The sequence below is a fragment of the Sceloporus occidentalis genome, unplaced genomic scaffold (genome assembly GCF_023333645.1).
Source record: "Sceloporus occidentalis isolate IW3139 unplaced genomic scaffold, rSceOcc1.0.p SCAF_8, whole genome shotgun sequence".
NCBI lineage: Eukaryota > Metazoa > Chordata > Lepidosauria > Squamata > Phrynosomatidae > Sceloporus > Sceloporus occidentalis.
Window position 1 is genome coordinate 13,747,384 of NW_028316988.1, and position 12,948 is coordinate 13,760,331.

General features: G+C 44.0%; 1 protein-coding gene across 1 annotated transcript in view; it reads left to right on the top strand.

Moving 5' to 3' along the window:
- The window catches only part of LOC149308000 (uncharacterized), an 85,251-nt gene that overhangs the window by 47,644 nt on the left and 24,659 nt on the right, over nt 1-12,948 (top strand). The window contains exons 23-33 of the mRNA XM_089536841.1: nt 830-883; nt 1,935-1,988; nt 2,301-2,354; nt 6,814-6,867; nt 7,932-7,976; nt 8,907-8,951; nt 9,565-9,618; nt 10,047-10,100; nt 10,670-10,723; nt 12,317-12,370; nt 12,753-12,806. Of these exons, the coding sequence (XP_089392967.1) occupies nt 830-883; nt 1,935-1,988; nt 2,301-2,354; nt 6,814-6,867; nt 7,932-7,976; nt 8,907-8,951; nt 9,565-9,618; nt 10,047-10,100; nt 10,670-10,723; nt 12,317-12,370; nt 12,753-12,806 (576 nt within the window). The remainder of the gene's footprint in view (nt 1-829; nt 884-1,934; nt 1,989-2,300; nt 2,355-6,813; nt 6,868-7,931; nt 7,977-8,906; nt 8,952-9,564; nt 9,619-10,046; nt 10,101-10,669; nt 10,724-12,316; nt 12,371-12,752; nt 12,807-12,948) is intronic.

Below are 12,948 nucleotides of genomic sequence, written 5' to 3' on the forward strand. Positions count from 1 at the left end.
GGGTCACCATCAGTTGCCACTCATTCCTAAAGTTTAGATGTAACACATGCGGATTTAAAGGACAAATCTCGAACTCAAATCACTCAGGTGTTTTGGACTTCAGCACCCATGAGCCTCAGCCAGTGGTCCCAGATTCTGGGAGCTGAAGTCTAAAACACCTGGAAGGCCAGACTTTGGAAACCACTGAATTGAAATACTCCTAATTCCAATCAAATAGATTGTGATCCAGCCACACTCAGGAGTTTGGGTTTTTGCCTCCTCCCTGCCCAACTCCTTAAACTCTGCAGAAAAAGGGTTTGTGTTTTTTATTAGAGTACCAGCAGAAATCAGCAGGAATGGGCATTGTTGGATGTGTTGCCATCTGCTTGCTTTGCATGGTTTCGGATGGCTGTGGGAGGGTGAATAGATGTGAATAGATGCAAATTTGCCCAGGAAAGTGAAGACAATTTAGCATCTGTGCAACTATGTGAAAATGCAATTGCACAAATAAAGTGATGTTGGAAATGCATTGTCTCTGAAATCCCGAAAGTAAAAAGATGTGCATTAATGCTTCTTTGTGGCCACTTCAATGGCGGGTTTTGTGTGACATCGTGTGAAATGGTTTCGCATAATTATGCGTTTTTTCCAGGATATTCATGGGATAAACTCCCAATCTCTTTTGTGTGATAAACTCTTAAGTAACGAGGAAAATCCACACACTTTGCAAGGCAGCGCTCTTGCCTTGAGAGTCCTCTCCCTCTTGTTTAGTCCTCCTCTGCCTCACTTTTCCATATTGTTTTGTTATCCAAAGCTACTCACTCTGGCTTCTTTGTTCCATAATCTCTTTTAGGGGGACCGAGGGATGGTCGGACTTCCAGGACCACCAGGCGCCAAGGGGTCGATGGTAAGGAGTAAGTCTGCATTCTCTCCCTCCTTCTCTCCCCAGAACACAAGAGCCCTCCTTTCTTTCTTTCTCTTTCAATCTCTCTCCTTTGCCTTCAGTGCCACCTCTGGGTTTTGCATTCCCCCGCAGTGACCTGAGCCTTGCATTCTTTGTTTGCCCCCCATCCTTTGGGGTCAAGGAGGGTGCTTGACCTCGGCCAAGTTATAGTATCTTAGCACTCATGTGCCTGAGCGTGGGATTAAGTGTGCCGACCACCCAGAATCCTCAATGGTATTTTTACAAGCTTGAGGAAAAAGAAAGAAAGAAAGGTTCCCTCCTCAATTTGCCAAGCAAGCCTTTGCAGGCTGCATCACAGCAAAGGTGGCACACTATTTAAAGTCATCAACTATTGAAATGCCTGTAGGCCAAAATGAGAGTTAGTGTGGTTTGAGTGTTGGATTATGACTCTACAGATCAGGATTTGATTCTGCCATGAAACCCACTGGTGACCTTAAGCATGTCACACTCTCTCAGCCTCAGAGGTTGGCAATGGCGAACCCCCTCTGAAGAAAATTGCCAAGAAAAACCCAGGATAGGGTCTCCATAAATTGGAAACAACTTGAAGGCACGCAACAACAACAACAACAACAACAACAACAACAACAACAACAGGCCCAAAATACCCTAAAAGCACCAGATCCCATCGGATCTTGGAAACTAAAAAGGGCCAGCCCTGTTTAGTCCTTGGATGGGAGGCCACCAGTGTATACCAGGTGCTGTTGGGTCTATTTCAGAGGAAGAAACTGGCAAAACCACCTCTGGGTAGTCCTTGTCTAGGAAAACCCTGTGAAATTCATGGGGTTTCCATAAGTTGACAGGTGACTTGTTTTTATGGTGTTGGCTCTCCAAGATGTCTCTTCTCAGGTCCTGCAAACTCAGTCCTGTGTCCTCCCTAGTTTTCCACATATACACAGGCTTGTCACTATGCAACCACACTGCGGTGGCTAAATTACAAATGGTCAAGGAACTGCTGCACTTTTTCAAGATTTCATACATCTTCTTTGTTCCATAGGGTCATCCGGGAATACCAGGTGGAATGGGCGAACCAGGTCCTCCAGGACCACCGGTAGGTAATGGTCTCTTTTCCTGGCAATGGTCAGAAGATCTCCTACTGCTCCTATTAGATCTTTATAAATGTTATTTAAATGGAAATGAAATGGTCTTCCAGTTAACATTGCATCTATCTTGTTGATAGTTGACTATGTGAGCTGTGGATTGAGAGATTGCAGGTCCAATTTATCACTTAGCAAAGAGGAAAGGAAAGAGGAGGGACAAATGTCATGACAATACTGGCCAAGAGAGTTTTCTAAAACATGCAAACGTGTCTGATGCATTTCTCTGAAACCTTCTTCAGGCGTGTTTTTGTGTCGCCTTCTAGGGTCCTGCTGGAATCCGTGGCCCTCCAGGAGTCAGAGGCTCAAAAGGTCGCCGGGTAAGCAATGGTTAAAACGTTCAACATTTTCTATGGAGAAGGTGTCCCAGTGACCTTCCAGGCAAGAACCAGAAGGCCTTGTTGGATTAAAGAAAAAGTTTTATTTGTCCCCATCTCTATGGGCTGCTTTTGTGAGACTCTGGGAGCTGCAACCAAGACAGTCTTGTCTCCCTTCTTGGCCAGGTGGACCTCTGGCAATGGTGGAATGTGGAACATGGTCTTCATGTTGAACACATTGGTTGTTGGACCATGTGGAAAGGATTGATCCTTCAGGTCTAGGGAATTTGGCCTTAATCCAAGCTCCAGCTTGAACCATTGACTGAACCATTGACTCAATGGGATGTGCCTTAGTATACATATGTACAAACTAATTTAGTGGTTGACTGAATGGATCTACTCTAGTTGGATGTAGGTCTTTCTGGTCCTTCAGTTGGACTATGTCAGCACTAGGCAACTTAATCAAGTTGTGATCAAGACACATCTGGAAGGCCACATGTTCCCCAGATTTGATTCAGAGCATCATGACTACCTTGGCTTGAGCCTGGAAACCAATGGGAAGCTAGGACAACCTAAAACTGGAATGATTCTGGAGCAGCTTCCTCTGGGCCAGAAGTAATCTCCACTCATTGGGGTATAAATTTCCAGTTGTCCTAGGCACACAGAAGCATTGAAGCTATAAGGAAATATCTCATCAGCTTTTTCTTTCAGCATCCTGTTCAAGAACAGCAGCTTCTTCTATCTGTCTCTTTCTCTCATATATATATATATATATATATATATATATATATATATAAAAATTTTTTGGAGCCAAGTTTGCATTCCCAGCAGCCAGTTCCCTGCAAGTGTGATATTTGGCTACTGCTTCGCCAAACAAAGACTGCACAGGTTTCTCTCCTTTGCAAAGCAGGCGACCAGAAAACAGAATGGCGCCGGTGGCAAAGACTTCCGGCCTCCCTTGCCCCAGAGCTGTCAGAACCCTTTAATTTTGGAAAACTGCTCTCCAAAAAACGCTATTTTAATGAGGTGGAAATAAGGCAGTTAAAGACTTTACGAAGACCAGCAGGAGTTTTTCACTTTATCGCAGGGAAAAAGCTGGATCCTGAAATAAGTCTGGCTCTTTCGTAGTCTGGGTGGCCAAGGCTGGATTGTTACTGGAGGCTCTGCAAGTGAAATTTGGGTTACGGCGGATCTTTCTGCTTATGAAAATCAAGTCCAAACAACATGTTAAAGGCTGAATTACAGACTGCCATATTCACAGTTTGAGGCCTCATTCTCATACCTGCCAACATTTCATAGAAGAAAACCAGAACACATGTAGGACCACCTTCTTCTTGTTGTTGCTGTGTGCTTTCAAATGTGAACTTATCACGGGGTTTTCTTGCCAAGTTTCTTCAGAGGGGTTTGCCATTGCCACCCTAAGAGGCTGAGAGAAACCAAGTGGGTTTCTGTGGCTGAGCTGAAGGATCCTCCTAAAGATTTGAAAAGCTTTGCAGTACTCCTCTGACGTGCCATGGGAACAGACATCAACTGGTTGAGCACACTGCCTAACACATTTGCTGTTCCCTCCAAGAAACATACCCCACCTCCATCCTTTTGTGACCATGGGCTCCCAGTCTTGAGACTTGACTTGAAAGTATCTTGCAAGGACTGGAGACTCAACTTCAGATCTGAAGATAGAGACAGAGACTTGACTGGAGTCTTGGGGTAAAAGACTTGAATACATCACTGCCTTATCCTCAGCAGCTTTGCTCAGGCCTTGCAGACTCAACTTGAGACTTGGCTGGAAAGTATTTGGCAATAACCGGAGACTCGAGATTTGTAGGTCAAGATTTGGGACTTAACTTGAGACTTGGGGTAAAATACTTGAATACATTACTGCCTTATCCTCAGGAGCCTTGCTCAGGTTTTACAGACTCAACTTGAGTCTTGGCTTGAAAGTATCCTGCAAGGACTTGAGACCTATCTTAAGATATAAAGGTAGAGACTTGAGACTTGGCTTGAGATCTGGAGTAAAAGACTTGAAGAAATCCCTCTCAGCCACATGCGCTGAACACCCAAGCCGCTCCGTCCTTCCTGTCCTCCCTCTTAATTTGCTCTTGCAAACAAGGAACAAGCCGTGGGTTTTTGTTACATTGCCGAGGAGTGGAAATGAGACCCTTGCCATAATTTCAATTTGTGCCCTTCTCCGCCTGGCTTGTGTTTCTGATCCCACATCCAAGAACATAATTCAAATCAGAGTGGAAAAGACATGAACGTCGCCTTTTTGCCAGATGTTTGTGGATTCATGCTGATCCCTGTTTAGATGCTTCATTAGGCGTTTTGGGTTTTTGAAGGCAAACAAATGGCTAATCTGGTTTTGATTGGGAAAGAACAATAGAGATTGATGGAGCGGTGGAAGCGGGGAAGGTCTCCATTTTAGAAACTGCAGCCCTCCGATGGAGAAGACCCCCCATGTCAACCTCTGTGGGGTGGACAAAAATAAAACCTGAAGCAGACCTTTAATGATAAAATACTCCTTCTGTTACAAGAATTGAGCTTTGGTTCCTATTTAGCTGTGTCTTTCTTCTCTATTCTCCCAGTATTTCTCCCCTCCTTTGGTATTTAGGAAGCCGGTTCTGTACCATTCCCCACAAAGGATATATTTTGTTCCCAACGCGCCCTTGCTTTTTCAGTGAAACAATTTAATCTGAAGGATTAATTTTAAACACATGCCCCCAAACTGCCCGTGTTCGACATAGCCTTTTACTCATGCGCCAAAGCCTCAGCGGAATTAAGTCCATGTGGTTCAAAAATGTCACCAACCCGGCTGGAGGCAAGATGGGGTTTGCAAGATCAGATTTCCCCCAATGGATAAAAATCTGGATTAGTTTAAGGCCATCGAGGTGATGTTTGAGCATTGGACTAGGACTTTATGGGAGACCAGTGCAGAAAAGGTGGTTTCTTCTTTGTGCAGAAAAGATGGTTTTACTGTGCAGAAAAGGTGACTTTTTTCTGCACAGGAATGTTCTTTACTCTCCAGAAAGTCAAGCTTTTCTGGGCAGGAGACCTTCTTCTTCTGCAGAAAGCCACAGATCGCAAAACATTGTCAAAGAACAGCACAATTTTTTGTGGACTTTCTAGCAGGCAGAAAACCAATTCAATGATTAGCTCTCGCCAATGAGAACGAAATCCATGAAGATCCGTATCCCTCTTCTTGCAGTGGCTCTTTTACTCTGGAGCAGCTGTGGATGATTCATGGGACCCGATTGCCAATGGATGAATGAATAGGGAGACCTTTTTAAATTTCATTTTTGTGCTTTTACAACCGTCTCTTCTCGCCCATCCGCGTGGGGCCTGCAAGTTTCCCTCTCTGCAAGATCCTGCTGTGATCGGCCGCCGTGGGTTGGCCATGCACAGCAGCCGTTATCTGCCATGTATTTCTAAATTTTGCTTGCTTTAGCAATTTGGATACCTCCCTGCCTCTCTTGCACATACACATCTCCAGAAATTATACTGTGGCTTTGTGTTATCCGCCCCCTCCGTCTCTCCCGCTCTCAGACTGGAGTCACTTTGGCCAAATATTGGCCCTTTGCCCCTTTGGCTTCAAGTCTGCATCTTTATTATCAAATTTGGCTCCTGACTCCTTTTCTCCTCTCCTGTCCCTCTCCATTTCCTCCGTTTCCAACTTCCTCCCTTTTTTCCTCTCCATTTCTCACAAGGCTTTGGTCTGCCAGCTTTAAGAGCTTGTGCAAGAGGTCTGAGAACCAGTGTGGTGTGAGTGCCTTGAGCGTTGGACTATAACCCTGGAGACCAGGGTTCGAATGCTGGCTTATTTAGTCGTATAAAAGCAACAAGAACAAATGACCCTTTTGAATAGCAACTTTCTAAGTGTGAGCTGGGATCTAATGATAAACTCTTACCCCGATTATAGTTTTTTATGGGTTTTTCGGGCTATGTGGCCATGTTCTAGAAGTGTGTGCTCGCACGCATATATACACAGTCATCCCTCCATAGCCACAGATTTTTTTAACCTATGGATACAACCATCCTCTGCTTGAAAATATTAAACCATACACACACACGCACGCGCACATATATGTATATTCCAAAATGCATACCTTGATTTTGCTCTTTTATATAAGGGACACCATTTTACTACCCCATTTTTATATAATGGGGGTTGAGTATCCACAGATTTTTGGTATCCATGGGGTGGAGGTTGGGATCCTGGAACCAAACCCTAGCATATAGCAAGACAATGTACGTTTGACTGTACATTTAATGCTCCAAAGGACCCTTCTCCTTTAAAATGCCACATCCTAGGACTGGAGGATCTCCATTATTTGCAGCATGAGGGAGACACCTGCTGTTCATTCAACTTGTGCAACTCTCCTCTTCTCCTTCCCTTTGTAATTCTTTAAAATGTTTGGTGGACATGTGTGGGTATATATTCATATGTATGTATGTGTGTTTTCCCCAGGGTGCCCGGGGTCCTGATGGATTAGTGGGCGAATCAGGATCACGAGGCGCCAAGGTAAGTATCTCCTTGCCACTTCTTCCAAAGAGTGCCAACTTGGGTTTTTGTTCTTGGGTTTGCAGCATCCGACTTGGGCATGAAACCTATCCACTTACTCTTTAGGAAAATTCAAAGGTTCAGTCGTGTTAGTTTGAAAAATCAGTACGCAAAGGGATCCCAGTCTGCAAAAGCATCTTATTTCTTTCCGTTACTCTCAAAGGTGCTACAAGATCCCTTTGCAAAGCACAGGAAAATAGGACCTTAGGGTTTTTGTTTTTTCTGTGAGAGACTTAGCTTGGTGCAATGGTTTGAATGTTGGTATTAGTTTAGAAAATCAGTAGTTTGAATGTTGGATGAAGACTTGAATGTCTTTCAGCCAGGAATCAAATAAGAATAAATATTCTTTCCATCGTTATAAATAATTGAACAACCCAGGGCCCTTTTTTGCAGCATTTTGTGAAGCTTGGCCCCTCTTCAGACAAACACTCCTCCGTTTGATGCTCAACAGATTGCTATATCTGAACCCATCCCATTGGTGTCAGAAAATATAAATAGCTGGATTGGACCAGAGCGAATGGAAAGGGGGACGGGACTGGCGTTTCCATTTGGTTTCTCCTCTTTTCCAAGTCTTATAGTCTCCCTGGTCCTTCTGGGTTTGTTTTTTCCCCTTGCTAAGAATGCTTGGCAGTATTTAGGAAGATCTGAGGACATGCTTCTGTGCATCTGAAGGATTGGACAGCCATAAATTCACTCCAGATGAATGGAAGATCTGGAGTTTATAGATGAGTTGAAGGCCACTTCTGCGACAGGAATGGAAACAGAGGCTGGCGGAAAAGAGGGTGATTTTGGCCCAGTTTCCATAAATAGCAGGAGAGAGGTAGAAACTCTGTTTTGGGAGGATTACTTTTGGAGACTACCACCCCCAGAATCCCCTGCCTAGCATGGCGAAGGGAATAATGGGTGTTGCAGCCTTACTGGAGGATGACAAGTTCTCCATTCCTGATCTCTGAGGCAGCATGCAAAAATAGCTAAGGCTATGTTTATATATTTCTCCTTCTTTCTTTCTTTTTGCTCGCTCACAGGGCCTTCTAGGGAATCCTGGCAAAGATGGATCCGATGGGCAACAGGTATGTCACTTATGTTTCCATTATTCCAAAAGTGATGCACTCAATTGGTACCCATTAAAGTTTTTTTCCAAAGCCAAATCCTGGGATTTGAATCCCTGCTCAGTCATGGAAACACACTCTCTCAGCCTCTGAGGAAGGCAATGGAAAACTTCCTCTGAAGAAACCTTGCCAAGGAAATCCTAGGTCAGAGTGACATTGAAGGCATATAACTGCAACTACACATGCAAACATATAGCCATGTTAGTCTTTAGAATCACTATGTGGAGAGACTAACCTTTGAGACTAACTAAAGAAAGAAGTTGGCAGCACGAACTGTTGTAAACTTTTCTACTTCCTCAGATGCACCAAATGCATCTGAGGAAGTAGACTTAAGTCTACAAAAGCTCATGCTGCCAACTTCTTTCTTTAGTCTCAAAGGTGCTACAAGGGCTCTCTGCATACTGCAACTACAAATGTGCTTTCCAAAACCAGATTTTGGGCTTTTTGCAAAGTCTTCGTCTATCTCAGACTTAGCCTAATCTTAACTATGACTTCTTTCCAAACTGTCAGGAAGCCAAGTGTAAACCGTGGACCCTTTGTGCAAGTTCCTTTCTTCCCTTTTCCAGGGCGGGGAGGGGAATCATGTTGCTTTCTAGGTTTTCTTGGACTGCTTGTTCCAGCATCTCTAACCAGCATAGCCAATGGTGAGGGATGCTGGGAGTTGCAGTGCAGCAATATCTGGAGGATGGCACGATTCCAGTTCCAGGGAAACTGTAGCCCAAAAGGTATTTGAGAAAAATCTGGTTTTTCTTACCATTGCCTAGGTTCTTTGAGAGACAGCTGGGTTTTCACCCCAGTTACACCAGCCATCTCTTTGGGCTTTCCCACCAGCTGACTAAGACATGCTTCCACTTGGATTCGAACTCATGACTGTAACTTTGTATTTTACAGGGAAAGATGGGAGAGATGGGAGAGATTGGACCACGTGGCTTTCCTGTAAGTTAAAACCACATCTTGCTTTACAGTAAAATATGCATTTTTTCTTTTGTTGGGCAGAGCAATCCAAGGATGGCATAGGAGGAGAAAACCCATGGCAGATAAATGGCCACTTCCATGCCATGGTGGGTTCCCAGTGACAGAGGGGAAAGGTGGCACCCTTAGAGAAGGAAATCCATATAAACTATGGATAAAATACAGCAAAATATATGTCGTCTAGTTAGTTGGCAGCAGCTCACTTTGTTATACCTGTCTTTGCAGATGGAATATGGGCAAAGCAAAGCAAAACAAAGCAGGTGGTTGCCAAACTTTGGCCTTGCTTGCACACTTTCCACTGTGGTTTTAAACAAATTCAATTGACCTCAGCGTTTCTCCTTTTGGTTGTATCTATTTGACCTGGCCATTCCTAAATTCAGGGCTAAAAAGCATGTGCTTTCACATTGTTGAGCTGCAGCTTCCCCTGGTTCAATTCCTGGGGCATTTTGAGTTCTCAGGTGCCTTTTTGCTCCTTTATAAAGTCTTTACAATCTGTGATGTTGCTCCCTATTCAGGGGTGTGACAAGCTATATTCTGGCCTGGAGGTTTGACTCTTTATTCTCTGGTTTTATTGCAGGGTATCCAAGGACCTTCTGGACTTCAAGGAACAAAAGGACCTCCAGGAGACCCGGCAAGTACCCAGTATAGCCCATTATCTTGGTCTTTTTACCTAGTCTCTACTCTCTGTAGGCTATATTTCAGAGGAAGGAACTGGCAAAACCACCTCTGAGTATTCCTTGCCTAAGAAAACCCTATGAAATTCATGGGGCTGCCATAAGTCAATAGGCAACTTGAAGGCAACCAGACACACACATCGGCTACCTCTGCACTGCAGAATTATCGCAGTTTGACACCACTTTAACTACCATGGCTCCATGCTATGGGATTCTGGAATTTGTAGGTTTGCTAGATATTGAGCCTTCTCTGTCGGAGCACTCTGGTGCCCCACCAAACTACAAATCCCAAAGGATGGAATTGTGGCAGTTGAAGCACTGTTAATCTGCTTTTGTCTGGTCCTGCATATATGCATTTGCTTAATATTGTGTGCTTGTCTTTCAGGGACCTCCAGGCGTGCAAGGTCCACTGGGGCCTTTGGGAGAAATTGGACATAAGGTAACGTATCCCTCCATGCATCTATCACTTTATTTGCACCCTGCTGATCCACTTTTTCTGAGACTCATGGTGGACTGTAACAAAAAGGATGGATCTTTTGCAAAGCTAATGAGGTTCATTTGCCCGTTCAAAGCCATACTTTGCACTATGTCAGCTTACAACAGCAGATTGCTGCTGGGAAAATCTGTCCCTTCCTCAATAATATTTATTTTGCACCTCAGTTCAGAAGGAACTGGGCAACCCGACAGTCCTTGTGAATCCCCAAGTGTCAGTTTGCTTCAGCGATCCTAGGAAGGAACAAAAGTCTTGCAACAATTATTTGGGGAGGAAGAGGGTAGAGCCTTCGAAACGGGTTAATATTTTGCTCAACGTGTCCTGAATCGAAAAGAGGAGGAGAAATGTACAATAGAGATGAAAAGCCTCTGTTTATCCCAAAGCCAAGTGAGGGGAAGCAATGGCACCATCACTCTTCTCTTTCTTCCAACTATTCAGCTGTAGAGATCCAGCTTTGATCTTGCTCTGTTTCATTAACAATGGGCCTTACTTTCTTCTTCTTTTGTGTTCCCCAGGGACCGCCTGGCTTGGTTGGACGGCGTGGCCTTCCAGGTGAACCCGGCATGAAGGTAAAAAGGAAGGGGAGGGAAGTCCACATACCCATTCCTGATGCAATGGCCCACTTCAGACTGGAGAGATAATGGTGCCTTTTGTTCTTGCTGCAAAAAGGCTTCCTTGCATGAAGGCAGGTGGAGGGAGACGCAAGAGGCAGCAAGACTAGGGCCACATTCCCACTTAGAAATAAATCACTTTGGGATCCGAATCGATGGATCAGTTCGGCAGTGGAGCATGGTTCACACTACATTTACCCTGATTGCATTTTCTTGCTGCAAAATAAAATAACATAACCCACTTGTGGTTCACATTGATGAATGAATCGATTCAAAATGGACCCACTCCAGCTGGTCGAAGGGCAAATTTTAATTGATTCTGATCCACATCTGATTCACACTTGTGCGGAATCAATTTATCCAAAAAGATGTGGGGAAAAAATCAGAGTCAAATAGATGTGGGTAAAATGGGTCTAGCGCATGGCCTCCCTCTCCGAATCATGTGAACCAGGGTCATTTAAACTGCTTCAAACTGATTTGTGAACCAGCTTAAAATGTAGTGGGAATGAGGCCTAGGCTGCTCAAAACCTGATTTTTTTGGGGGGTAGTTCCATTTAAAGTTTGCTCCAGTTGCATGGGAAGAATCCATGTAAGGGTGGCCTTGGGCAAGTCACACTCTTTCAGCTTCAGAAGATGGCCTTGGCAACTTTGCCTTAAAGAAATGTGCCAAGAAAACCCCAGGATAGGTTGGCTTTAGTGTCGGAAATGACTTGAAGGCACAGAATGGCAACGACAATGAGCTGACTCAGCTTTCTGCTCTCTTTCTTCTCCTTCTTTCTTTTTTCCTCATTTGGTAAAGAGCTTCTGTTGACTAATGTATTTGGGGATTAAATTCTGTTTCCTTTTTGCTCTTTTCCCCTTTCTCCCACCCCGCCATGGGTCTGTTTGCCTTGGCAAGCCTTCCGACGTTTCTCTGGAGCTACTGTTTCTTCAGACCCCGGGGGTCCACTCTAAGATTTCAGCTCCCCTCCTTTGTGCCTGCTGTTTGGAAACCTTTTCTTAACTTACCCCCGGAACAAAATCCCTCTTTATTTGCTTAGACTGCCTGCATCTTCCCATCAGCTGGAACATACTGGGAGCAAGGCCCTCTCCAAAGCAGGAAAGTGGAGGAATGGATGACTTTTTAAAAAACCTTTAGGCTCAATTTGATAAACCAATTGCAAAGTTTGGCAATGTTAGTGAGAACGGCTTGCAAGTTGGTTGCAACTCAGTATTTATTGCTTTGCTGCTGTTCTTTGTTGCTTTGGAAATTCGTAATGCGCTAAGATTAGTTGCAAGGTTTGGAGGTGGCACATTATTACTGCCTTGTTAGCTTATTGTCATTTTTATTTATGCACCTTTTAACATTTCCACCCGTAACCTAAATGAAAGAAATCAACATGTTTAAAATGTCAAGGAAACATTCCTTTTTCCTATTATGTCTTCAGTATCACAAAAAAGGGATGCATTTCAGTAATGTTGCAAGAATGCATGACTTCCAAGCTTTCCTTATTCACTTGTGCATAAAGTTAACTAAAAAAAGCCTCTCTTTTTCTGTTTTTCCATTGATAGGGTGACATTGGACCACTTGGGGTTCCAGGAGAACAAGGCCTTATTGGTCAACGCGTGAGTAGAATTACTATCTATGAATAACATTAAAAATGGCACGTGATCCAAAAAGGTCCCTCGTCTCAAAATGAAGACCAATATCTGCTTCATCCCCTGTTTTGCAAGGCCTGGAAAGTGGTGGGACTTTTTCTTGCCATTGCATTTCAAGAACTGGGATGGTGGTGTTAAACTAGCACTCTCTCTTGCTGGTTGACATGTTTGTTTTCCAAGAATGCCATGCACCACTTGAGTCATAGCATGGTTCTTGGAGGCATTCCAGATGGGAAATTCTAAGGACAACAAATGCAACATCTACGGACAATGAATGCAATACATTGTAATTCAGAGGGAATGTAAATGGTGACAATGAGCACCAGCAATATTTCTGTTTCCTTTGCAGGGTGAGCCTGGTCTTGAAGGTGACAGTGGCCCAGCAGGACCTGATGGACTGAAGGTAAAAATGCAACTCTTTCTTTGTAATTTTGACCACAAAATGTCCCCCCTTAGATGAATCCCACACAAATCAGAAAACATTCCCTTCTTATTAGCAGGGTCATCGAGAATGCATTTCCTTTCCTTTGTGTCATTTCTTTCCC